This window comes from Lissotriton vulgaris, chromosome 2_1, assembly GCF_964263255.1.
Source record: "Lissotriton vulgaris chromosome 2_1, aLisVul1.2, whole genome shotgun sequence".
In the NCBI taxonomy this organism is placed as follows: Eukaryota; Metazoa; Chordata; class Amphibia; order Caudata; family Salamandridae; genus Lissotriton; species Lissotriton vulgaris.
Genome location: NC_141687.1, coordinates 1549744279 through 1549771567, shown reverse-complemented (window position 1 = coordinate 1549771567; position 27289 = coordinate 1549744279). Strand labels below are relative to the sequence as shown.

At 49.7% G+C, this 27289-nt stretch overlaps 1 protein-coding gene across 1 annotated transcript in view; it reads right to left on the bottom strand.

Annotated features, from left to right (window-relative positions):
• Window positions 1-27289, bottom strand: part of LOC147732882 (protein mono-ADP-ribosyltransferase PARP14-like) — a 1251483-nt gene that overhangs the window by 385647 nt on the left and 838547 nt on the right. The window contains exon 14 of the mRNA XM_086957427.1: window positions 25652-25858. Within this exon, the coding sequence (XP_086813553.1) occupies window positions 25652-25858 (207 nt within the window). The remainder of the gene's footprint in view (window positions 1-25651; window positions 25859-27289) is intronic.

Genomic DNA, 27289 nt, shown 5'->3' with positions numbered 1-27289 from the left:
CGTGCCCCTCGGGCATTTGTAAATACTGTGCTAACTTGAGTATTTTCGTAAGAGTTTTGTTTTGTGCTTAGTACCCTGTCCTCATAAAGAGTACAGGGCTGTTGTGATTCATAATAAATATATTGTTTATTTTCATAACACTTGTGTGGTGTCCTTTCACTTGGTGTTCAAGGGGTATATGTGTGGTATAACAGCTGGCTTAACACGCCCTCTCGAGTCTTTAGCCTTAGACTGCTCGTATCCACGCTACTAGGATAGCTGGTCTATAAGGTTGACTTACAACCAATCATCAATAAGGGTTGCTGGACTGATACATAGTGTTCACTAGAATAGTGAGCACTGCATATCAGGCCACCTTCTCACAGACACTCTTCGGCGTCGGCTTCGAGGGCTCGACGGCCTTGACCTTGGTTTTAGGCGGGCCAACCATTAGCTCGACGACCTTCTTGAGTTTTCCGGCATCAACGGCCATTTTAGTTTTCTTCGGCTCCGAGGGGTTTGAGGGCTTGGAGCCGACGAGAGGCACAAGCACTTTTGGTTTCGGTTTCTGCAAAGATGCTGTCGGTTTCGATTTCTTTGTATCGACCGATGGCGGTTTCGAAACCGCAGGCTCGTTAGAAATGTTCGAAGCCGGTCCTTTATGCGGGGCTGTAGAACGAGATTGTTGATCTTGGGTAAGGCCAAGTGGCGATCCCTCGACCGGAGCCTTACTGAGTGCGTCATCTTTCGGCCTCTGATCGGCCGGGTTGGCCTCACTCTTCCCCTGAGCTATCTTCCACGGCCCCAAGGGCCTCCACGTCGTCTCCTTCCTGATCGACGACGTTCTCCTCTTCGTCTTGTACCTCCTCATCTTCGGCGTCATACTCGGGGTCATGGCCCGAAGCCGGATCGGAGCACTGTTCCTGATCCTCCAGATCAACGATCTCCTCGTCTTCGGTCCCGAAGATGTTCACGGGAACAGGCGCTGACTTCTTCGACTCCAGTCGAGCCGCGCGTCGAATCCTGAGGGTTTTCTTCGACCTGAACCGGGCACAGGCCATACAGTTGGCTTCGTTATGGTCTGGGGACAGGCACTTGTTGCACACCGGGTGGACATCGATGTGCATTGCAAAGGGGGCACCGCTTTAATGGACTTCTTTCCATCTTAGATCTATAGATCGAGTAGAGTGTGGAAAGAAAAAACCTGTTGAGTCCTCGATGTCCACTAAGCAAAGGCACCGATACCGAGCGAAACGATACCGACACTATCGAAAGCCTTTTGGCTTTATAGAAAGTTTTCCTATCTTGAGCTAAGATATTACCATCCGAACCCAATGGCGGAAAAAACCAATCTGAGGATGGAGAGGATGCCTATGTGCACTGTAGTCCAGGGGAGGAGCCACCTATCTCAATCAATCAATCAATCAAAGCATTTATATAGCGCACTACTCACCCAGAGGGTCTCAAGGCGCTGGGGGAGGGGGGTCCGCTACTGCTCGAACAGCCAGGTCTTGAGTTGCTTCCTGAAGGCGAGGTGGTCCTGGGTCAGGCGGAGGTGGGTCGGGAGGGAGTTCCATGTCTTGGCGGCGAGGTAGGAGAAGGACCGTCCCCCTGTGGTGGCTCTTCGGATGCGGGGGACGGCGGCGAGGGCGTGGCCGGTCGATCGAAGCTGACGTTTGGGAGCGTAGAAGTTGAGGCGGCTGTTGAGGTATCCTGGGCCTTGGTTGTGTAGGGCTTTGTGTGCGTGGGTGAGGAGTCGGAAGGTGATTCTCTTGTTGACCGGGAGCCAGTGCAGATCTCTCAGGTGTCCGGAGATGTGGCTGCGACGGGGGATGTCCAGGATGAGTCGTGCTGAGGCGTTCTGGATCCGCTGGAGTCTCTTCTGGAGTTTGGCGGTGGTTCCGGCGTAGAGGGAGTTGCCGTAGTCCAGACGGCTGGTGACGAGGGCCTGGGTGACCGTCTTCCTGGTCTCCGTGGGGATCCATCTGAAGATCTTACGTAGCATGCGCAGGATGTTGAAGCACGAGGAGACGGCGTTGACTTGTCTGGTCATGGAGAGGGAGGAGTCCAGGATAAAGCCCAGGTTGCGTGCGTGGTCTGTTGGTTTGGGTGCGCTGCCTAGGGCGGGGGGCCACCAGGAGTCGTCCCAGGCGGAGGGTGAGGATCCCAGGATGAGGACTTCCGTCTTGTCCGAGTTCAGTTTCAGGCGGCTGTTCTTCATCCATTCGGCTACCTCTTTCATCCCTTCGTGAAGGTTGGCTCTGACGGTGGCGGGGTCGTTGGTGAGGGAGAGAATCAGCTGGGTGTCGTCGGCGTAGGAGATGATGTTGAGGTTGTGCTGGCGTGCGATGTCTGCGAGGGGGCTCATGTAGACGTTGAAGAGGGTTGGACTGAGCGAGGAGCCTTGAGGGACGCCGCAGATGACTTCGGTGGCTTCAGATCTGAACGGGGGGAGGCAGACTCTCTGTGTCCTTCCGGCGAGGAAGGAGATGATCCACTCCAGTGCCTTCTCCTGGATTCCGACGTTGCTGAGTCGCTGCACTAGTGTACAGTGGCAGACAGTGTCGAAGGCCGCGGAGAGGTCTAGGAGGATGAGGGCTGCTATTTCTCCGTTGTCGAGCAGTGCTCGGATGTCATCGGTGGCTGCGATCAGGGCGGTCTCGGTGCTGTGGTTGGCCCGGAAGCCAGACTGCAAGAGGTCGAGGGATCCGTTCGTCTCGAGGAAGGCGGCCAGCTGCTTGTTGACGGTCTTCTCGATGACTTTAGCAGGAAACGGGAGCAGGGAGATGGGGCGGTAGTTCTTGAGGTCGGTGGGGTCGGCTGATGGCTTCTTTAGTAGAGCGCTGAGTTCGGCGTGCTTCCAGCTCTCCGGGAAGGTAGCGGTGTCGAAGGACGTGTTGATGATGTCCCGCAGGTGGGGTGCGATGACAGCGTCGGCCTTGTTGAAGACGTGGTGAGGGCAGGGGTCGGTAGGAGATCCGGAGTGGATGGAGTTCATCGTACGGACGGTGTCTTCGGTGCTGATCGGGGTCCAGGCGCGGAGGGTGGTGGTGGGGGGCGGTGGTTCGGTCGTGGCGTGCGTTGGTTCAGTGCTGAAGCTGTTGTGTATGTCCGCGATCTTTTTGTGGAAGTAGGAGGCGAGGGAGTTGCAGAGGTCTTGCGAAGGGGTGATGTTGTTGTTTCCGGCGTTGGGGTTGGAGAGCTCTTTAACGATGTTGAAGAGTTCCTTGCTGTTGTGTGCGTTGTTGTCCAGTCGTTCCTTGAATGCGGTTTTCTTGGTGGCGCGGATGAGTTGGTGGTGTTTTCGGGTGGCGAGCTTGAGGGCAGTCATGTTGTCCGGTGTTGGGTCTCTGCGCCATGTTCTCTCGAGGGCTCGGCAGTTCTTCCTGGAGCTCTTGATGTCGTCGGTGAACCATGGGGCTTTCTTGCTACCGGGTCTGCTAGGCGAAGTCTTCAGAGGGGCGAGGTCGTCTGCGCAGTTGCTAATCCACTTCGCGAGGTTGGTGGCTCCCTGGCTTGGGTTCGTTGCGCTGGTGGGAGGGTTCATGCTCAGGGAGGTCGCGAGCTGGTCGGCTGTGATCTTGTTCCAGCGTCTGCGTGCAACCTGTTGCTGGTGGTGGTGGATCGTGGTCCTTCTGAAGCTGAAGTGGACGCAGCTGTGGTCCGTCCAGTGGAGTCCGGTGGCGTGGCTGAAGGCGATGTCCTTGCTGGATGAGAAGACGGGGTCGAGTGTGTGTCCGGCGTAGTGGGTGGGGGTGGAGACCAGCTGCTTGAGTCCCAGGTTTGCGAGGTTGTCCGGCAGGGTGGTGGTGTTGCGGTCGTTGTTGTTCTCCAGGTGGAAGTTGAGGTCCCCGAGGAGGATGTAGTCAGCGGAGAGGAGGGCGTGCGGGCTGATGAAGTCGGCGATGTCTTCGCTGAATTGTGTGCGTGGTCCCGGGGGTCTGTAGATGAGGGTGCCTCTGAGGGTGGTCTTGGGGTTGATGTGGACCTGGAAGTGCAGGTGTTCGGCGGGTGCGAGGGTGTTGTCGGTGTTGGTCGTGATGCGGATGGTGTTCCTGTGGATGATGGCGATGCCTCCTCCGGTCTGGTTGATGCGGTCCCTTCGGATGATCTTGTAGCCGTCTGGGATGGCGATGGCGATGTCGGGCGCTGAAGAGGCGTTCATCCAGGTTTCCGTGAGGAAGGCGACGTCTGGTGAGGTTGTGTCGAGCAGGTTCCAGAGCTCGATGGCGTGTCTGTGGACGGAGCGGGTGTTGAGCAGGATGCATTTCAGGTGGCTGCTGCTGTTGCTCGTCTTGGTCTTGGTTGGTGCTGGAGTAGTGCTGGTCCGGATGCAGGTGAACTTGCAGGCGTTGCAGCAGAAGGGTCTGTGGGTGCGTCTCGGGGTGGCTCGGTAGCATCCTGGGATTCGGCCGGCGTTGAGTGCGTTGAGGGTGGCGGCGTCGTACGTCCGGCGGGTGGGCTGGGGTCTGCGGGGGCCAGGGGTCCTGGCGCTGGGCGAGGTCAAGGCGCGGACGGGCGCAGACGGGCTTACCTTTGGCGCACCTTCGGCGCTCAGTCGGTGCTCCCGCTGCGCGCGTCCGCTGCGCGGTCGCTCTGGGGGCGTCATAAGAAGGGGGCAGCAGCGGCGGGGAAAGGTAAAGGGAGGAAAGAAGGGATAAAGAAAAAAGGGAAAATAAGCAGAAATAAGGCACAAAAGAGCAGAGATGCAGAAGAGGGCAGAAAGGTGAAAGATGGAAAGGGTAGAAAAACGAGTGAAAATGAGTGAAGGAGCAGAGGGAGAGAAAGGGAAAATGGGCAGAAATAAGGCAAAAAAAGAGCAGAGGTGCAGAAAGGTGAAAGATAGAAAGGGTAGAAAAACGAGTGAAAACGAGTGAAGGAGCAGAGGGAGAGAAAGGGAAAATGGGCAGGAATAAGGCACAAAAGAGCAGAGATGCAGAAAGGTGCAGAAGGGTGAAAGATAGAGAGGATAGAAAAACGAGTGAAGGAGCAGAGAGAGAGAGAAAGGAGACAGAGGTCAACTCAAGAGTGCAGGGGCAGGGGCACCTCACTTAATGGTGGAGCTGCGAGGGTGGGAGAGCAATTTCACTGACAATGAGTCAGTGGTCTTGCTCCCATGATCGTGATACTTCGAAGTCTCTTCCAGGACAACAATGTGCAATCATCCGGGCCCAACACTAGGCGGCGATCTATGCACTGATATGAATTCAGCAGCCCACATGCCTCGAACCGGAGGATATTGCCGACCTGAATCGAGGACGAAGACGGCCCGAGGCGTGTGAGAGGCCCAACCTGGTACTGGTGAGTGGGGTGTGGTGGGGCCCGGGCCCGCGAACTGCAGAGGCGGGCGCGAGATCCCGGGGCTGCTGCGCTCTGCGATCTGGGGCGGGGAGAGGAGCCGAGCGCCTGCGGCGGCCCAGCGATCCCGGGGAGTGTCCTGGCGAAGTTTGCGGCTGGGAGTGAGACATCGGTGCCCAGAACGCGAGCGATCCATCAGGGGCGTGAAAACGGCCCTAAATTCAGCAGCAGGAGGAGCAGTGGCGAGCCCAGGACTGTGATGAGGCTGAGCGAGTAGCTCCCCAGGGAAAGAAGCACCGCTTGGGGCTGGTGCCTGGACTCAGTGGCTGAGTCTGCTAATGACGGAGGGCTACCATAGCCAGAGCAGTGGAGTTGGAAGCTGGTAGTGGGGGCTGGATTCAGAGGAGATAGAGGTGCGGACCGATTCTGTTTGGGCCCGGTCGCTTGCCCAGACTTGAAGAGCCCTGATGACAGTTCTTTGAGGCTGATATAAAATACAAGACGAGCGAGCCTGAATGTGTATTCAATTGGGAAGAGGTGCCGGCAGCCCTGGGAGTGGATAGTTCTTATGGGCCTCGTGGTGCTATGACAAACTGCTGTACCCCTACGCTGAGATTTAGCACCATTACAGTGGGAGACAAAATCAGGTGGCTGGACTTCCGAATCGGGGGGTGCTGACAGCGAGGGCACGCCGCGACAGACCGTATAGCTTTGATCGGACCGCGGGGAGCTGGTGAGATAGCCGCCGACGCTCCTCAACATGGGGAAATTGAAGGGGAAGAAGGACGGGGCTCAGCCGGTGTCAGACAGCCCTGAACAGATGGAGCAGGATGCGCCTGATGTGCCTCGGGACCTTAACCTGCAATACCAATTTGACAAAATCCTGACAGCAATCGCGGACTCCCGCACTGCTCTTCAGCAAGACATAGCGCAAGTTGCCAGGGTTTGGGACTGCTGCGGGCGGACCATGCTAAATTGGTGGACAGAGTGAAGCTAGTGGAGGGAAGTTGTTGAACCGGCGCAGAATGAACCGAAGGCCACGGTGTCTAATGCCTTGGATCGTATTGGTGTGCTGGAGAGGCGAGCCGAGGATGCTGAAAGTAGGAATCGGCGGAACAACATCCGCATAGTAGGTCTTCCCGAGAAAGCGGAGGGGCCGGACATAGTGCAATATCTCGAGAACTGGCTGAAATCAGTAGTGGCACCGGAGCGTCCATCTTCCTTCTACACTCTAGAACGAGCGCACAGAGTACCGGCCAGGCGGCCTCAGCAGGGGCGACCTCCGCGACCAGTGGTGGCCCAACTGCTGCACTTCCGGGACAGGGATCTGTTGCTCCAGAAGGCGCGCACGGACGGACCCTATCACGTTGGGAACAGCAGGGTCAACCTGTTCCCAGACTATACCTTTGAAACTCAGCGACGCCGGTCATCCTTCCTGTCCATCAAAAGAGAACTGAGGGAAGAGGGACTTCAGTACTCCCTGCTATTCCCGGGCAGGTTAAGAATAATCGTAGATGGTAAAACATGTTTCCATGACACTCCAGATGACGCATGCTCATGGTTGGAATCCTACAGAGCTGGAAAGGATGGCCAAGGACAGAGGACTCAAGACACCACGGAAGGATTACCACAAAGTAAATTGCAAAGACTTCGCCAGAGAAGGCGAGGCTTGAGGAGGCCCTCAGTGTCGCAGGCGGAGCGGCAGGGGGTGCTGGAGGTGGTATCAGCTTTGTCGGGTGAACAGGAGATGCGTTCCCCGGGAGGTACTAATTCGGAGAAGGACAAGGAACAATCCGACACCGAAAATTCGGAAGCAGATAGCGTGCGAATGCCAACGATCACACCAGCGACAGCAGATGGGATACTAGACGAATGATAAAATAGCTGGGGAGACTAACATGATGTTGCTGAGGGAGGATGAGGAGTATTGGGAACACGGTTGAGGAGGAGAGTATGATAATGATGAAAGCCACGGGGGTGGCGGGATATTTATCCTCCAGAGGATCTAGGTCTTGCGTGAACTATTTGCTAATGCTCACTGAGTTATCAGGTGGCGATTGGGGGGTGGGAATGTGGGATGCAATCATTTCTTTGGGGCTTATTTGGGGCGGGATGTGTACGGAGGTTGGGTGGCGGCCCATCGGCACAGAGTTCCCCCCGTTGCCCATAAGGCATGCCTTCAGCGACTGCTGGTGGGCTTAGACGTGTGCTATGTGTTGCAATGGTTTGGATGGGGACTAGCTGTTCGGTTCTAGGTCCTGTTCTTGGGGGGGTAGGTAGGTTGTTTTGTTGGGAGGGGAGTTGGGTTTTGGGGCTCACCGGTGTGGTTTCTGGAGCACAATTTGAGATGCAGACAATACCCGTTAGTGATGGGAGATGTAGCTGATTTACGTTGCATAACCTGGAATGTGAGGGGGCTCAACACGATGACACCGCGCCACAAGATACACGCATATTTAGTTCGAAGAGGTGTCCACATAGCACTACTCCATGAAACTCACCTCACCAGGGCGGAGGGTGTAGCATTGCAGAGAAGATGGAGAGGGCAGGTATTTAACACCACATACTCAGCATTTGCACGGGGAGCACTGATATGGATAAGAGCTGGTGTTCCTTTCCAGGTGGCAAAACAGATTATAGACCCAGAAGCCAGGTTTGTGGCCATAGAAGGTAGACTCTGTGGTAGGGATAGAGCGCTCTGCAGCGTTTCCGCACCAAACATTGATCAATCTCGCTTCCTGGATCGACTATCTGGTTCCTTAGCACATTATTTTGCAGGCTCTGTCGTGATGGGGGGGGGATTTATCGTTGGATAGATCGCACCCCCCACTAGCAGATTCCCCCGTACACAGATTGACTAAATGTAGGCTGGATTGGCAGAACAGGTGGAATCTGGTGGATCACCCATTTGACCAGGACTATTCATACTTCTCTGCGATGCATGATTTACATGTTCGTTTAGACGCAGTGTTGTGCTCGCCCTCAGTGGTGCCCTCCATAGTGCATACTGAGTATCTTGCTAGGACGCTCTCCGATCACAATCCACTGCTAATTACCATGCACTGGATGACGGTAGTGTCTGCCATCCCCACTTGGCATCTACGGCCTGAAACACTAGAAGACCCGATTTTTCAGAGGGAAGTGAGCGAAGGGATAACACATTACTTTACTGAGAATGCTGGCTCGGCCTCCACAAGGGCGATGGAATGGGACGCCTTTAAGGTAGTCATAAGGGGGATCTGCATCGGAAAACACGCAGGGGTGCAAAAGGTACTGTTACAAGATGTGAACCGGGCCGAGAGTAGACTGCGCAGGGCGGAACTAGTAAGGCCTGGTCACCCCGAAGTTCACACAGAGATTATGGCAGCGAAAGAAGAGGTGGCAGTGGAGATGGAGAGATTGCGTTGCTTTGACCATAAAACTTACACTGCGAGAGCACATGCGGAGGGAGACAGGGCGGGTACATTATTGGCTTGGTTGGCCAATCCGACGAAAAGGAGCTCCCCCATATTGGCTCTAGAGGACTATGACGGGGAAGTGGTTTACACCAAAAATGAGATTTTACACCGTTTTATGCAGTATCACGAGGAACTATACGAAAGTTTGTTGGTGGCGGGGGACCTTGAGATCGACTCCTTCCTAGACGAGGTAACACTCCCAGAATTGGAGGAGGAGCAAGAGAAATGCTTGGGCCAGGACATAGAAATGGGAGAAATTAGGACTGCTATCAAGCACATGGCCCGTAATAAAACACCAGGAGTGGACAGATTACCAATAAGAGTTCTATGGGAAGTATGTGGACTTACTAGCCCCGAGGCTACTGGAGGTTTATAAGGAAGCAAAAAAAATAGGTTGACTCCCTAACTCCATGCGGGAAGCTCTTGTGAGCCCACTTTTGAAACCTGGTCGAGAGGGGACTGACACGGCCTCCTAACGCCCATTATCAATGTGGACTACCGACTACAAAATATTGAGCAGAATTTTGGCGACCCGCCTCTTACAGCATATGACGGCGTTGATCCACGAGGATCAAGCCGGGTTTATCCTGACTAGGAACACCTCCTCTAATGTTCGGAGATTGGTGCGGATATTAGAGGAGGAGCAGCCAGGAGCACGACAACCTATGGTGTTGTCGGTGGACATTGAGAAAGCCTTTGACAGCTTAGAGTGGCTATATTTATATAAGACATTGGGACGTTTTGGCCTGGGAACTGACTTTGTGACGTGGACGAAAGTGTTGTACACGTCCGCCGTAGCTAGGGTGCGAGTTGGATCATTGATATCATCTCAATACCCAGTAGCCCGAGGAACGAGACAGGGGTGCTTGCTCTCTCCCTTGCTGTTTGCCCTAGCAATTGAGCCGCTGGCGGCAAAGGCCAGACCGGGGGAGAAATATGCTGGCTTGTGGTACAGGGGAGATCTGCAGTATATATCGTCGTACGCTGATGACCTGTTGATATTTCTCGAGGATGCGGGGAGGGCACTGGAGGGAGCGGAGAATTTGCTCTCGAAATTTGCAGATATATCAGGGCTGCGAGTGAACTGGTCAAAAACATTTCTGTTTCCGGTGAAGCAGGGAGAGCTCCAACCCATTACACATAGAGAAGTGCGATGGAAACCGACTTGCTTGGCATACCTGGGGGTGCATGTTTATCACAATGCCACTGATATGCTGGAGGGAAATGTGGGGAGATGCGTGAGAGCACTGAAAGGTAGTATGGCCTTCTGGGCTACTCTCCCGCTGTCGGTGACGGGCCGAATAGCCCTTTTAAAAATGATAGCGCTTCCTAGGCTACTGTACTTTTGTAGAACGCTACCGATATGGATTTCGTGCTCGGTTTTTAAACTGTTGAAATCACTCATAGTGGGATTCCTGTGGGGGTCTGGTAGACGAAGAGTAGCACAAGCAACGCTGATTAGACCCAAAGCGGAGGGAGGGTTGGCGGTCCCTGATTTTGAGCTGTATTATTTGGCGGCCCAGCTACAGATACTGACGCAAGCAGTAGCAAAGGAATTTAGGGGCCCGAGCACCAAAGAGGTAGGAGGATACCATGCCATGTTCTCTCCTTCATAGTCATGCAGCAAAAGCTGGACCTTAGGGATCTCTCTATGGAAGAAAAAATACTGAGAATGTGCTGGAATCGATCCCAGCACAGGGCGGGAGTTTTGCACCCCTATGCACCCGAAATCCCGTTGGGGATGGCTACAGCGCTCCACACGGCGGCAACTGGACGCCACTACAGGATTGGGAACAAGCAGGGATCCAAGTAATTGGAGATCTATATGAGGATGGTGTAATGCTACCCTATCAAGTGTTACAGGAGAGATACGACCTACCTAGAGGGGGGTTTCTTATGCACGCAGCACTGGTAGGTGCGCTGCAGGCACAGTGGAAAGAAGGGGTTGCGGAACCTAAGACAACAATGGCGTGTCAATACACCGTGATGGCAGCTGGGACCTTCAAGGCGGTCACCTGCCTTTACTCCCGAATGGTGAATGAAGGCCTAGCACCCTTAGACACCTTGAGAGCAAAATGGGAAGCAGACATAGGGAAGCCTATTCCGGAGACGGCCTGGGCACAGATAATGAGTAGAGCTTGGAAGAGCACGAGGAACGCGAGATTCCAGCTGGTGCATTTCTATATACTTCATAGGGCAAAATTAACACCAGGGAAAATCAGGAAATACTTTAAAGTAGAAGAGGCAGCGTGCCCTCGATGTGCGAGTGCAGGGGTGGAACTGGAGCATATGATATGGTCATGCCCTAAAATAGGAGGCTATTGGGAAGGAGTGGGAGAAACTCTGAACACACCCACGGAGTGACAGTTGACCTTTGACATGGCCACAAGCATTTTGCACTGGTTCCCTCACACATCAAAAACTAAGGTAACAATTAAGTTTGTAGACATGGGGCTCTTACTGGCAAAAAGAGAAATTCCAAGGCATTGGAAGGTGAAGGAGGGGCCTAGTGGCAAGAGATGGAAGGCTGAGTTCTTAAAATGGGCGGGCAGCGAGAGTGCAATTAGATACCAGCAGGCGAGACAGCTTAATAACGAAAGGGCACTGGAGGCAGCGATGGAATGGGAAACGTTAGTACAAGCATTACTAGATTACCAGATGGAGGAAGAGTAGGCAGAAGATAAATGGGGTAGCGGGGGGGGGGGGGTCCCCGAGCGATAACAGGTACATTGAGAGAGAATGTCAGTTGTGGCTGCTTTACGACATGAGATGAAAGGATGCGGTTGAAGTTACACACACCGGCGGGGAGGGAGGGGGGATTACTGATAATTGGGGGTATTTCTTTTAGTAATTAAGATTAGCAGCTTATGGTTTCTGATATGAACGGGACTGACTCATACGGATGGTTGATGATTATATGTATGTGCAAGTTGAATACATGAAACCAATAAAATTTGTTTAAAAAAAAAACCAGTGTAAGTTAAACTTTGTGAATCAGGCTCCATAACTTTAAAACTCTTGAAACAAATTAGATTTGACTGCCAAAAAGGCCCCGTTACTCCCAATCAACTATATTTGACACATTTCATGTAAATCCCTACAGCCATTTTCACGCTACCCCTGGTTAAACAATACTCTGCAACACAACACGGCACTCCACTTTATGACACACCACTCCACCTTGTGACACATCACTCCACGACACACGACACCACTCGACTCTATGACACGCCATTCCATTCCATATCACAGTACTCTATGCAACTCCACTCTATGAGACTCTATTCACTCTACAGCCCTACACTCTAAGACACTGTACCATATGCTACTCTATGACCTGCTACTCCGCTCTTCAACAGGCCACTCCACTGTATGATACTCCACGCCACTGAACGACCTGCCATTCCACTCGACAATATGCCACTCCCATCTACCACATGCCACATCAGTCTACAACACTCCACTCTACGGTACTCCATTTAAGGCACTCCACTCTACATAATTCAGATCTATGCTATTTCAATTTACGCCACTTCACTCTAGTCTAAAACACGCCACTATACAATATGCTATTACCCTCTATGGCAATCCACTCCCCTGTGTAACACTCTACACTACGCGACAACAAGCCATTTCACGCCACTGCAGTCTTACACATGAAACTCCATGCCTCTTTACTATATGCTATTCCACTGTACTCCACTCAAGTCTACGCCACCCACTTTACAAGACAATACTCCACTCTACGCTATTTCACTGTATCCTACTTCATTCTACACCACTTCTTTCTATGTTATTCCACAGAATGTAACTCCACTCTGTCATTCTACTGTATGCCATGCTACTCTAAATCACTCTACTGTATGCTATTCCACTGTTCACAACTCCATTGTACGTTATTCAACTCTAAGCCCCTCCCATCTGTAACAAGCTACTCCACGACACGTCTCGCTACTTCATGACATGCTATTCCACGCCACTTCACTCCACTCTATGCCCACTCTACCCAACTCCACTCCACTTGACCACAATATACTCCACTGACCAACATTCTACTAAAGTCTATGTCTGTCTACAACACTCTACTCCACTCTACTGCACTCTACGCAAATCTCTCTATGTCCCCTCACCCAAGTTTACGGCACTCTACTCTATGCCACTCCACTCTAACCACTCTTAATTCACGCCACTCCACAACACTCTAGTCCATTCTATAGCACTCTACGACATGCCACTCCATGTCACTTTACTGCACTGTATATTATGCCACTCCACTGTACTACACGCGACAATATGCCAATCCTCTCTATCACCCTTTACCTCACTCTATGCCACTGTATGACACTCCACTTTATGCCGCTCCACTCTACCACACTCTAATACACTCTATGCCCCTACTCTCCAATGTACATCCGTCTACTACACTATAAGCTACTGTATGACACACTACTCCACTTTATTTTACTCTACTCCTTTCTATGACACTCAATGCAAATCTCTTTAGAACAAATTACTTACCTTCGGTAATGATGTATTTGGTAGAGACAGATGTTAGTTGTAGATTCCTTACCTTAGAATTACCCTTAGGAGTCAGTCTGGATCCAGGCATTTTTTCTTCAGCAAATACCCCTGAGCGCCGGTCGACTCCGCGTTCATCGTCGGCGTCGTGGTCGCCGGGATAACGTTGCGGTGCTTAATTAGGTGCCGCCTGTGAGAAGGTGGCCTGATATGCAGTGCTCACTATTCTAGTGATCACTATGTATCAGTCCAACAACCCTTATTGATGATTGGTTGTAAGTCAACCTTATAGACCAGCTATCCTAGTAGCGTGGATACGAGCAGTCTTCGGGCTAAACTCTAGAGGGCGTGTTAAGCCAGCTGTTATACCATCACCTATACCCCTTGAACACCAAGTGAAAGGACACCACACAAGTGTTATGAAAATAAACAGTGTATTTATTTGAATCACAACAGCCCTGGACTCTTTATGAGGACAGGGTACTAAGCATAAAACAAAACTCTTACAAAAATACTTTAAGTTGCACAATTTACACAAATGCCCGAGGGGCACGAAAAACCATATACTATGGAAGTGGAATGCGAAATTACTAGCAGGTAAGTACTGGACTAATAGGCTTTGGAATCGCTAGGACTACGTTACTGAACCTTCAGATTACTAGTAGGAGGCCTAGGGGACTCGGGTGCAGAGTGTGCACTCTCACGCGGGATGCGGGACAAAGTCTATGGAGGCTAGTAAAGGAAAAGTTAGTGTTCTCGGGCGAACCCGACTAGGTAGGTCGAAAACGAAAGTGGATCTGGACCCTTGGATAGTGAGGCTATGCTGGGGCACCGAAATGCCGAAGTTACCTAGCCCAGGGGCTGCGGCTGCATAGGTCTGTAAAGACGTCGGGAATCCTCGTTGACGAACCAGGAGCCTGAAGAAAGAGTTGCTGGCAGGCGACCAGTGAAGATTGTTCGAAGTGATCCAAGCCTGGATCGAAGATGGATGACACCTGAAAGCAGAGGGGACCAAGTTCGTGACTACTAGCCAGTAGTCAGGTGGCACCAGGAGGGCACCGGATGGTAGTCACCTCGACTAGGTGAGTGGGCGACGCTGGGCTCTGCAGTCTCACGGACCAGGAGGCGTTGTCGGCGACCAGGATGGAGGTGCGAGCTGTCCCACGATGGATGATGCGGTCGACGTCGCTGGACCCAGGATTGGGGCAACAAGTCTTGGCAAATTCAAGCCCACGCGGTGGACCTAAAATGGCGTCTGGAGTGGACCAGGAGGGTCCGGGGTGCTCCTCTTTTGGAAGGGAGCAAGGGCCAGTCTGGAGCAACCAGACCAGCAGCAGTGATGTCGTCGGGCGTCGTTAGGAAGGCCACAAGCCAGCGGGCTAGTAGCCAAACAACGCGGTGAGCAGCAAAAAGCAGAAGGGCCCCACGCAGATCGTGGAGAGGCTGGACTTCGGTGCTGGAGCTGCTCAGGGTCGGGGCTTCTCGGACCCCAAAGCACTCACCAGAGGATCCCTCGGCGGTCGTGCTGGAAAGAAGTCGTGCAGTTCTGATGATGGCCGGTCCCTCGAGGTCTCGTCGCACCCACTGTTCTCAGCTTAGCTGTAGAGGTGAGTAGAGGTCAGATGTGCCAGGGAAGCCAGGTCTCGTCGTGCTGGTCGGTCGGATTCCGGAGGGACATGCAGCAAACCGCAGTGTTCTTTAGATGGTGCCTGCGGGTGCAGGGTGACTACTCCTTAGCCACAAGGGAGAAATCTTGAGAAGAGTCTTGAGTTCCTTTCGTAGAAAGTAGTTCTTGATTCAAAGATGATCTAATTTGGAAGGGGGCCCGCTCCTAACTTTATACTAGGAAAAGGGGCTGACCCGGTGACTAGGTCCTGCCTATGGGTGGGACTAGGAGGGGGGTGGTTACACCCCTCTCCCATGCCGGACTTTCCCCAGGCCAGGGGCTGGTGTGCCCCTGGAACTGGTTCTGGCCGGCCTATGCATAGTGAGCCCCAGCCTGCCACTTGCAGTCACCTTCCTGTATAGCCCTGCCTACCCAGGATACACAAAACCCTGTCTGGGATGGTGCTAGCACCGCCCCTGACAGGAAACCCTTTGTCCAAGCTTCCGTCGCTGGAAGGACTCCCAGCTGCAGGGGGTCAGACTCGTGTCTGTGGTGGCAGCATCCATTTTGTGATGCTGAGGCTTGAGTTAACTTTAACCGGGGTTCACAGTTACATACATGTCGTGTCCCTCTAGAAGGGTGGAATGCTAACCCCGTCGCCAGAATTGGCGAGGGGTTAGTATTCCAAGTCGTATGACACCTTACTCGACATGTTTTGATAAAGCGATACCAAAGTTGGCAAATAACCGCGAGGATTATAATGCACTTAAGAGTATATGGTATGCGTTATCATGGAACAGCTATTAGGACTTGGTTCCGCAAGCTGCAAACGGGGTCAGCTCATGCCAGAGCACCATCTCACATAATTCCAAGCACTCTGCCTTCAGGATTGTTAAGGCCTGCCAAAGGAGTGACTTATAGGAATACATGTGTCCATTTTAGGGTTAGATATAGGGATACTATATCTAAAGCAAAGGGTGATTACACCACCTTGCCCCAGCTGTCGTGCAGCCAGTGGTGTCAGATTTAGATGGCCAGCCAGGAGTGGCATAATACATGCTGCAGCCCCTGGTAGGCCCTGGGTACACCTATGCCCTGAGTTACAGGGTCTGATAAGGTGGCCCAGTACCAATTGGTAAATGCACCTACGGTACACGTGTCAATTTAGTGAGAGAACAGCTAGGTTGTGGGTCTGATTAGCAGGCCCACAGCCAGGGAAGTCGTAAACCAGTGAAGCAAAAAGCAAAAATCTGGGGTGATCATAGGATTGCAGACCCTACTCTCCTACAACTACAAAGACTTCTTCCAAGAAGACAAGAACCTGCAATCATCCAAACCCAACACCAGGTGGCGATCTATTGCAAAAGTGTACAATCTGCAGCTCATATGCCTCGAACATAACTTTTCTGGATGAGAATGAACATAAAGAACATAATATTCCGTGGATACAAATGACAAACCATCGTAAGTATTTCATATAAACGATTCACATAAATCAAACGTTTTAACAAGTTCAACCGCATAGCATGTCTTTTAAGAAAATAAGAATAGACACCAGCGTTGCAGAGTCGTAGGCTTCCTCTGCCAAGGGTGCTTTTACAATACAGTCATCCAGGTATGGGAATACCTGGTGACCTAGTCTCTGAGAAAAGCCCGCCACAGGGGCCTGACACTATAAATGTGTGGCAAGTATTTCAGGCTGAAAGGAAGTATTTTGAACTGGAAGTGATGTCCTTTCTCACAGAATATTAGTTGCTGCCTATGGCTCAGGTGTATAGGGACAAAGAAGTAGGCATCCCCTAGATCCTGGGAGGTGAGGCACATTTTCCTGCGGAACCCGAAGGTCATTTCTCAGGATGATCAACTGAAAGGAATGTTTCTTTGGGAACTTTGAGTTCTTAGAGATCCGTAATCTGTCTCCAATTACCAGTCAGTCAGTCAGTCAGATTAGCTTTATTCGATTTTGATACATAAAATCATAAAAGCAACATTCATTATATACACATCATTAAGAACCATTTCATTACAATAATTAATAATAAATTAAGACATTATTAAATCAGTTCAAACGAATTGCTAATCACTGGATACCACTGCTAAAAACGCTTCATGGAAAATAATTTGGGATGGGGTTGTTAAAGCCATTCTGTACATACACACTCCGATCCGGCCGATAATTAATCTCTAAACTTGTTCTTTCTGGAAAATTGTGTTTTCTCTCTAGTCTTGTATTTAAGGGCCGAGGGTAGCGGGACCTAGGGTAGAAATCATGGAGTCCCCAGACAGAAATCGGGCCATCCCCTAATTGTGGAATCCAAGTTTATAAATAAGGCACAACCCGATCACTCCAGAATCTAACTAACACCAGGTCACCTGGGAGATCTTTTGGAAGGGGGCCGAGCCATCCCACCCTTCTAACACTTCGAATAGCACCATCAATGTTCACTGGCAAGGGTCGGTTCCTAGACAGCCAATAGATGACCTTGTGTTTTAGATCCTCTGATCTCTCGGTTTTCTCTTTGTGATTGGTAAAACACCAGTGAGAACACAGACAAAGGGGGAAGGGGGCGGCCATTGGAGGCAAGTGCATATGTTTAGTGTAATCTAGTTAGTAGCTTTCTCCTCATGAGGTGTGGGAACGTTTGGCACCCCTACCTCAGCGATGATACTCTTGGTGGTAGTGGGCTCGATGTCGGATGACGAGGAGATGCATGGGCGGTTCTGTGGGACTGTTGAAAGGGATGCTACTTCTTTGAGGAGCTAACTTAGAAACCACGGTAGCGGGTAAGGGCTGTGGTTGGCTAAGTCCTGCCAGGTTCTTATTAGGTTGAGTCGGTGCCCTAATTGAGATCTCTATATCCCTTAACCTATCCCCTAGGGAGTTGAATCTTACAGTCAAAGGGGATATTAGAGAGGTGACCAGTCGTTCAATCAGGTCCAGAAGAGCTGCCTGGTAGGGGGGTGCAAAGGATTCAATGTTATCGCAGGCCTGGGAAGCTGTAGGTAGGGTGCTGATGGACGGTGAGGAACTTGTGCTTTAGCAGTTTTGCTTCCCTCCCCATGCAGTTATCCCCGGAACGCTTTCTTGTGACCGTAAGAGTTTTAGGGTTCCCAAGTTGTTTAGTGTTTGCTTTTACTAACGGGGATAAGGGAGGGGCAGCCAGAATGTTATCGTTTGCGTTCAATAATGAGCTAGACTGCAAATGTACGGGAAGTATTGGGCTGGAAAGTGCTTGGGGTGGGTCTGCTATGGTTTCGACTGGTGCATATCGAATGTGACATAGGGCGTTCAATTCCTCCAACCAGGACAAACTTGATGCTGTGTCGGCTAGCTGCGCCTCGGGATGTTTGCAGGCTACGCTATGTGCGGGCAAACGAGTTTCTAGATCTTCCAAATTATGAATAACGGGTAATAATACCCTGTCTACATAGCAGTCTAACCTCCCCCTACTAGAGTCACTTGGGGGAATACTGGGTTTGGGCACCCCCTTAAGAGGCATGGTGAAGGTGCAGCAAAAAAACAGAGTCCCGTAAAAAGTCAATGAGGGTCCCAGGGTCTTGAGGTGACAGTATGTGCAGAGATGCCGGTCGAGGTCTCACTATACCTTGTTCAGTAGGAGCCAAGGGGGGTGGCCCGTCCCGTCCTTCTCGGTCCTCTGAGGGCCCGCCCTTTGCCCAGGCTTAGTCCGGCGCCGCCCGCGCGCGTGCCGCGCGCGTACCGCGACGCGTAAAGAGCCTCTTCCTTTTCTGCGCCTTCCGGGCGCGTCACCAGACGGGAGGGGGCAGGGCCAGCCACAAGGTATGGTGGGGGCTGTAGTCCTCCCGCTCGGCGATCGCTCGGTTCTCCTGTTGCGGTGGCGGGGGGACCAACAGCCTGTGATGGTGCTCGCACTGGGCAGGGATTCCGCCCTCACAGCACGGACTTCGCTGCCCCTGGTAACACTCCTGCGTCCGAAGTTGCCCGCTCCCCAGATGGAGCCTCTTCCTTTTCTGCGCCTTCCGGGCGCGTCACCAGAAGGGAGGGGGCGGGGCCAGCCACAAGGTATGGTGGGGGCTGTAGTCCCCCCGCTCCGCGACCGTGAGGTTCTCCTGTTGCGGTGGCGGGGGGGGGGACCAACAGCCTGTGATGGTGCTCGCACTGGGCAGGGATTCCGCCCTCACAGCACGGACTTCGCTGCCCCTGGTAACACTCCTGCGTCCGAAGTTGCCCCAATTACCAGTTTTCTTTAACAGAAAGAATTGTTTAGAAGACCAAATTGATTTCTTTGGGCCAGGCGGCACATTTTCACTCACCCATTGAGTAGGATGTGTATTTTCTGAGGCAGTTATTGCAGGTGGAGGTGGTGCTCTTTCCTAAGTGGATGACAAGGGAGTTCCTGGAAGCATTCAAGGGTGTGCTCTGTGGAGGTTAGGGGGGGTGGGCAAAATCAGGAGACAGGCATGCTTGGTGGTGTCTTAGGAGCATGACTGAGATGTGCCTCTCTTCTTACCTGCCGCTGTTTGAGAGGTCTTCCGGTTTTGCCATCTGACTGCAGAGTAATCCTGGTAGTAGTCCAATTGTTTTTAAGGGTAATAGTGATTACCTTCTCCTCCCATTCTGCCTGTAGGCATATCAGAGAGCCCTCTTTCCTGTACCCTCGAAAGGATGTCACCTATGTTGGAGGGAGCCAAGGAAGCGCACAATGTCTGTATCTGTGATGCTTTGTGGAGCTCCATCCATATATTCCGGAATAGAGTTTGTGCATCAAAGGGCATACCATGTATTTTGGATAAAAAGATGAATTCAAACGTGCCTTGCCTCTTGAGCATTGCAGGCCATGCCAGCTAGCCATAGCCTGCATTTGACAGATCCATGGCATCTTCAATAATGGTTGCATAGGCACTGGCGCCTCCTCAGCCATAGCTTTCGCCTGTTCCCATCTATACTCCAGTATTAAGTCCACCACTGGCTAGATGTCATGCCACACCTGACAATAAAACAATCTGAGATGGCCAGAGCATTTGCTGCATTTATTGATGTTGCTACCACACAGCTAACTATGTGTGCAGATTGCCTATATGTCTACTGTCACAATCCGGGGGAAAAGATCTAGGAGTTATGACTCAGGGGTCTCCAACCTTTTGTGTAGTGAGAGCTACTTCTGGTCAGTGAAAATCTTCGTGAGCTACTAAACCCCAAGCAACTCGCGCATTTTTCCAAGGGACCCCCCCTCGCCCAGCTCTACGGATTTTAAGCCTAATTTCTTCAGAGCCACAGTTGCAAATTAAGTTTTAAAATTGTAATGTAAAGACATGTTGTGTAGGAGGTGTTTTGCAAGGTATGGGAGACTATTTGTGCTTGCAGTAATGTTTGTAGTAATATCAGAAAAATTAACAATAAAAACTAGCTCACCAGCCAATAAAATCAGCCTGCAAATAGTTTAAGAACCACAGACAAGTATTGGCACAACCCACCAGCAAATAAAATCGGCCCACAAACAGCCAAAAAACCAACCGATACACTGCTCTGTCAAGCCAGCCCTTAGGGCAGGGCCTCGATCACCTGTTGCTATTCCCACCCCACTGGCCTCTATTGCGGTCCTATCAAAATGGCATCACTCTCACCATGTACATATGGTTTAATAGTCAAATATAATGTTCTACATTTAACAATTGTGGCCATATGGAAGAGTGCATTACAAACAGACATACTTTGATTGCTCATGACAGTGTTGTTAGTTAGATGGAATGGAAAGCTAGTTATGGTAAGGGGCTGATCGTGGAAAACAGCAGTTGCCCATGTGATCATACATCCACCATTTATAAACTTGTTCAAAAAATTAGCCGCTTGCTAACAGAACTGGACCAGAGTTGAACAGTGTTTTTTTCCACCCTCCTTTTTCATTAACATTAGCTCTTGCAAAGCCCGACCTTTATTGGACAGTGTGAGACTACAAGTCCCAGCATGCATAGTGCTATGGGCTTAGAAACAAGGCTGGCTGAAAGTCATCCTCATGACATGGCGCCCCTTGACAGCCATAAAACCTGCAGCCCCACTACACTCATAAAAACAGGCTAAATGAGTGTTTCAAAGGACACTTCTCGGCACTTCTCCGCTTTTATTAGTGAAACAAAGCCCACATGACTTGGTTCACTAGCTGTGGCCGCTCTGACGTAGCTGAGCAATATGCTTTAAAAAAATCAATAAGCAATAATAAGTTACCCAGCAAAGCCTGGGAGATGCAGGCCACCAGCCTTGAGACAACAGACCAGACTTCATGATGCTTGCTGCACAGAGTCCTTTTATGCGGAGAAATATGGTATGACTGCGTGCGGACCGCACATCGTCAGTCATAAAAACACCATTTATGCCCACACCGCACATAAATCAGCAGGACTGCTCTAATATGACCCTACCCCTCTCCTGCCTGTGTAGATGCCATCTTACCTGCTTCTTTGATCAAATATAAAGGTGGCAGGCTGAAAAGGCAGATGGCACTGGGCCTGGCCAGTTCAGTAATACTCGTGCCACCTGCAAACATGCTCTGCACTGGCACTCGTTCCGCATAATAAAAAGCACGGTGTTAGGGTGGGGAAGGCAAGGGGCGCAGACATGAGATGTGCACATAGAAGAGCAACTTCATCCTCCTTGGACCGCCCGCCCCAGCTAAGCTCTCTTCCAGCATCATACGTAATATGAAGTCTCAGAGCAAGACTTATTATCTTAAGTAAAAATGCTATCCCAGAAGAGTGGTTACAAAGCATGAGAAACTGTTGCATGTTATCAAATGTGAGAAATTAAAATCTATTGTGTAGCAAACAACTCTTCTAAGAATTAAGGCGCTGCAGTGTCTGAGGAGAAACTGAGGTCTGCAATACATACAATGTGGAAATCCAACAAGATGGAGAGAGCATCTTAAAAGAAATATTGCTTGACGTTATTTGAGAGCTTGACCCTTCACCTCTGTTTTTGAGGGAATCTGTGCAGCTTTCTTTTTGTCACAGTATGAAGCAGTGGCATCTTGTCAGCTCGGTGTGCACGAGATAAATGTCACGAAGACCACAAGAGTGGTAAATTGCATGAGCTGTGTCCCCGGATGTCCAACATAGGCACACGAAGGCTTGATTCACGCTGGATTTCGCCATAAAATAACTTTACAGACATTAGTCCTCTTTGTGTGACCAGCGAGAATATACTCAGTTCTACAATTTCCTGGTAAAAACATTACTGCACCGTTATTTTTTTCATAAGTGTGATTTTCTTTCTCCCCATTCCAAGTTTGACCAGTCAGAAAGGGTAGAATGTGGTTTTGGGCTTAATACAGGGCAAACCCAAATGTTTTTGAGCCCCACATAAATTCCTCCAGAATATAAAACCAGTTGGAATATATGCGGGGAACTGAAGGCCTGAGAGTAATTTGTATAAACTGTAAATGTCAACTCATTTAATTGCTGCCTCTTCCCAAAAATGTGAATCATGTTTTCTAGCAGTATTAGAATGATCAAATTTCGAAAGTTGGCCATCCTGTAAAGTGTGACTGCACATGGTTTAGTATTAATTACATGACCTGCGCACCGTTAGCCGCTTTGGTTTGAAAGTACATGAAGGGCTAGGCGAGAGCAGGAGATGAGGGCCCGAGTAATTTTCTACTTCTGGGACAGGGATTAAAGGAGTTGGGTGGGCTCCCTGGATATATTTTTCCCTACGTACGGAGAACTACGAGCCACAGGAGAATTGCACGCTTTATTTCAGTATGACATTTCTCCACTAGTGCGCGTTTGACCGGACGGCCATAATTTAAATTAGATGCTTGTTCAATTAGGGAGGCAGTGCGAGTTAGAAATGTTAATGGAGCTGATCGAGCACGGCTTACCTGCTGCAACAATGAGGTATAAAGGTGGCAGGCTGTTCTCTTAGGCAGAAAGGGGAGAGGGTCCCAGCAGTTCTATACTGCTTGTTCCACCGAAACCAGCTGCTCCACCCTGCCACGCCTGCTGCTCCACACGAGAACTCCTCGCGTACAATGAAAAGTGCTGTGCCAGGGTGGGAAATGCAGGGGTCACAGACACAAGATGTGCACGTAGGAGAGAAACGTCATCCTCTTCGGCCCGCCCTGCCCCGCCCCAGCTAAGCTCAAAAACTAATCTGAGCAGCTGCTTTGGATGAAGGCGGGCAATGCAGCCCCAAAAACAAAAGCATAAATAGCCCAAACAACACCAAAGAGCTACTAAACTGAAATGCAAGTGGCACGAGCTACTAACAGGGTCTCTGCGATCTACCGGTAGCTCGCGATCGACCGGCTGGAGATCCTTGAGTTATATGTTTATTGGATGAACTCTTGGAGACTGATTCTAAGGGGGAATTCATTTGGGGTGCTGTTTAAAAAAGCTTGTGTGTAAGCAGGTGCTCTATATTTCTTTCCAAGGCATGGTACAACTACCTGAACTGTGGCTGGTGTGGTCATTAACTATAGCCCCACTTTCCACACAGTCAAAGATAGGGACTTATATTACCATCTTCCTTGGTTACACCTTAAAATCATATAAGAAGCATTCTACGGTATACATCAAAAGATCAAATTTCTGAGCTGCCCTTTTCAAGAAGCCTGGCATTGTCGTCCCATGGAGAACCAGATAGGGGTGGTATTCTATCTTTCTCTTATGGCAGAATGAAATTCCTAAGCCCCTCATTGTATTGACGACCACTATCCTTGTATAAGTCATTTTCTTGGACCTCACCTTCTTCCATATTTTTCTGAATCAGTGTCTTTATCATTAAGCTGTGTGTTGTTCTTGCTGTTTAAATGGGTTTAAGGCAAATGGCATAATGCCAAAGAAGGAGCAGATGGTGGTAATTGAGATTGTGGAAAGTATGGTGGTTATGGTTCAAGAGGATTTTGGGGAGGTAACACTCAGGAGGTGTGGGGGGCTGAGTGTGATGATACTGCAGCTGTGCCACTAGCTGCTGAAAGTTCTCAATGCTGCAAGGTGCTCAAGAAAGTGACAGGTAGTTGCATCACAGGTAGGTGATATCAAACGTCTTAGGGGATTATCGTTGCTCCGGCTGCTACCCTCCAAAGGAGGACCTGGTGAAACATACTCCTCATAGCATTGTAGGTCATGGAATTGACTTCTCCACATGGCCATCTCCCATACCTTTCCTCATATTCTGAAACATACTGGATGTTCAGCTGTGTTGGGATATAAGCTGTATCCATAGCCTGTTCCACTTGGCGGATATTGGCTTTCACTTCTAAATTCAACATATGGGTTCATTAATACATTGGCACCTCCAGCCGTGACTGCAAGTAGGAGACTGACACCTCCATTCACAATAAAAATGCAATGTCAACTAACATTGACAGGATCATCAACACTATCACTTCTGGTACTCTTAACAGAGAAGGTGTCAACATGATTGTTGCTGAAGTTGTCATTGATGCATCCTTGCTGGTGGCGGAATCATTAGTGACTTTGCTGAAGGTGTTGTAAACAGAATCTTATTGCTCGATGACAGGATGATCGTCCACAGTGTGACAAAGACGCTCACAGAGGATGTGGTCATTTATAAAGAGGCTGCTGTCATTAGCGCCACTGGCCCAGAAAAGCTCTCTGTTGACTGTGATTTAGGCAGAAAGGCAAACCGAGCCTTTGAAGAGCTTGTTTTTTTGCACCATCTAGTGTGCAGGGTGCTTAGGAGTTTTTTAAATTACTTTTCTGAGGAATAATTGTTTTTTACCTTTTTGGAGCCCAAACAGGCGTCTATTTAGTGAGTTCTACTTCTCAAAGTTTAACGTGCTTTGTTTCTTCAACAACCATGTGTAAGTGCTTAGAGGGGCATTTTGCTTGGAATCATTCCTGACAAGGGCAAATCTTACTTTTGAGTAGATTTATGAGATGGACATAGGAAATAAAAGCACTGTAAATGCAGATCGGTGCAGATTTTTGGGGCAGGTTTTGAAAAGAACTGTTCTCCTCCGTGCTATGACGGCAGTAGGTAATTTATCCTCTAGGCCAGGAAATATTTATATAAATACCTAACAAAGAACCCACAATTGAGTGGAGCTCATAGTTAGGGCTGGCTGTCATCCAGAAAAGGTAATGATGTTGAAAATACAGTCGAATTAAAAATTATAATGCAAAGAGCATAGCTCTTTCCACATACTCAATTGCACAAATTTGGTAGAAATCTTTGATATGGTGGCCTGCAGGGGGAGAAGAAATCTCAGCATATCCACTTCACTGGCTGAAATTTGGACTGTTTCAAAGGAATTGGATGTGATACTAAACACACATTGCTATTAGGCTGATGTCCATTTTAACACAATTTATTACAATTGTAAAATTAGCAGAGATTCCCAGACTGAGGATGGTTCATTCATGTAATCTAGGAAAGCTCCAAAGCTTGAGAAAGTGTTCAGTCTTCACCAAGCACCCAATGTTGGCCTCCTTAAACTTACTTTTCCCTGTAGAAAGAGGTACAGGTGGTAAGAAAATATCTATGGCTGCAATGTACATCTGTAATAATTCAGTCTGTATGCCTTCAAAGTCACTTATGCCTCTTCTCCATCTAGACTATGACCACACGTTCCAGAAGAGCTTTGAAGACTCATATGTACTACCCTGCCTATGGCTCTGAGTAATGCCTTGCAACCTCTACCCAATATTTACAGAATATTCTTATGCCCCATCCTCCTCCGCCGCTCTCAACTCCGCTACGCTTTCCTCCCTTCTCTCTAAGGGATATGGATATCCATGAATGTGGGTGCATTACAAATAGTTTCAATAAAATAAGCATAAAGTAAAATCTTACATGCCAGCTTGGAGATCAGAGATTTCTGTTCTGGTAAACGGGTCCCTTGCTTATTTTTCATACTTGTATGAAAGGTTTCCAGCATTTGTGTCTGGAAGATGATGATAGCAATGTTTTTAACAGACGAGGCATTCTTTTGACTTGCAAAATCAACCAAAGCATCTATCATGGCATCAGCAACCAACGATGGATTAACTCCTCCTTGACCTGTCATAATACAATGAAAAAATAAGATGATTAAAAAAAAGTCACCATTTATTTTGTCCTTTGTTAATATTGATCTGGTCTTAGGTACCACATTTCCAATGATTTAAAGGTCTTTGTAGGGAGTTGTAAGTGAAAGCAAAATTGTGGTAACTTTCCGCCAGAAAAAGATACACAAACACAATATTCAACAGGTGGATACATTTAAAAGAACCATATACATCTCCAGTCAACTAAACAATCAATTATTTTAACACAACTTGATTGGTGAGCACCACATTAAATGAACGGCAATAAGGAAAATGCTACTTACCAGCATGCATCTGTTCTTGGCATGTAGAGCTGCAGATTCATATACTTTTGCATAGATCGCCATCTGGTGTTGGGCTTGGATGTTTGCACTTGTTTTTGTCCTGGAAGAAGTCTTTGTATTCACGAGGTAGGTGACTCCTCCCTAGGATGATAGTACGCATGGGCATCAACTCCATCCTTAGATTGTTTTGCCATGAAGGGTTACGATGGAGTAGGAAGAAGTGGAAAGAGATGTCCATGCGTAATGTATCTAAGTAAGATAGTACTGGAACAGATAGAGGTATCCGGGTGGGCGTATACGAATCTGCAGCTCTACATGCCAAGAACAGATGCATACTGGTAAGTAGCATTTTCCGTTCGAGGCATATGAGCTGCTGATTGTATACTTTTGCATAGACTGTACAGCAGTTACCTCCTTAGAGGTGGGTACCTGTATCTGTTGCAGTGGATTGAAAAAGTGTTCTTAATACAGCCTGGTCCACACTTGCTTGTTGTTTTGCCTGCACATCTACACAATAGTGTTTTGTGAAGGTGTGTGGTGTAGCCCAAGTCATCTAGGGGAATGTTCCCTAAGAATGCCATGGAAGCCCCTAGTTTGCGTGTGGAATGAGCTCTAGGAGGAATGGGTAGTATGTGTTTGGCTTTCATATAGCATATTTGGATGCATTTAACTATCCACCTTGCAATTCCTGCTTTTGAGATGGGATTGTCTTTATGAGGTGGGGAGAAAGCCGCAAACAGTTGTTTGGTCTTTCTAAAGGATTTTGTCCTTTCAATGTAGTAGAGTATTGCTCTTTTAACGTCTAAGATGCTACGAGGCTTTTCTGGGCTTCGACAACTTTTTGGAGTCTGTGGCCTTTTTCGGCTCTGGTGACTTTTTGGAGGTCCGAAGCCTTTTTCGGCTCCGAAGATTTCTTCGGTTCCGATTCTTTGTCTTTATGCTTCGCCGCCGAGAGCTTTGAAGTCGACAAAGAGTCTTTGCCTTGTGGCTTCGGTGCTGGGGAGGATTTCCCGACACCGGAATGGGGTTGACTTGAGCCCGAGTCGGAAGGCTTTTGTTTCGGTTTCAGAGCCGGGCTCAAGGGCAGGGTGTCTGAAGAATGTTGCCGGTGTCGACCCGAG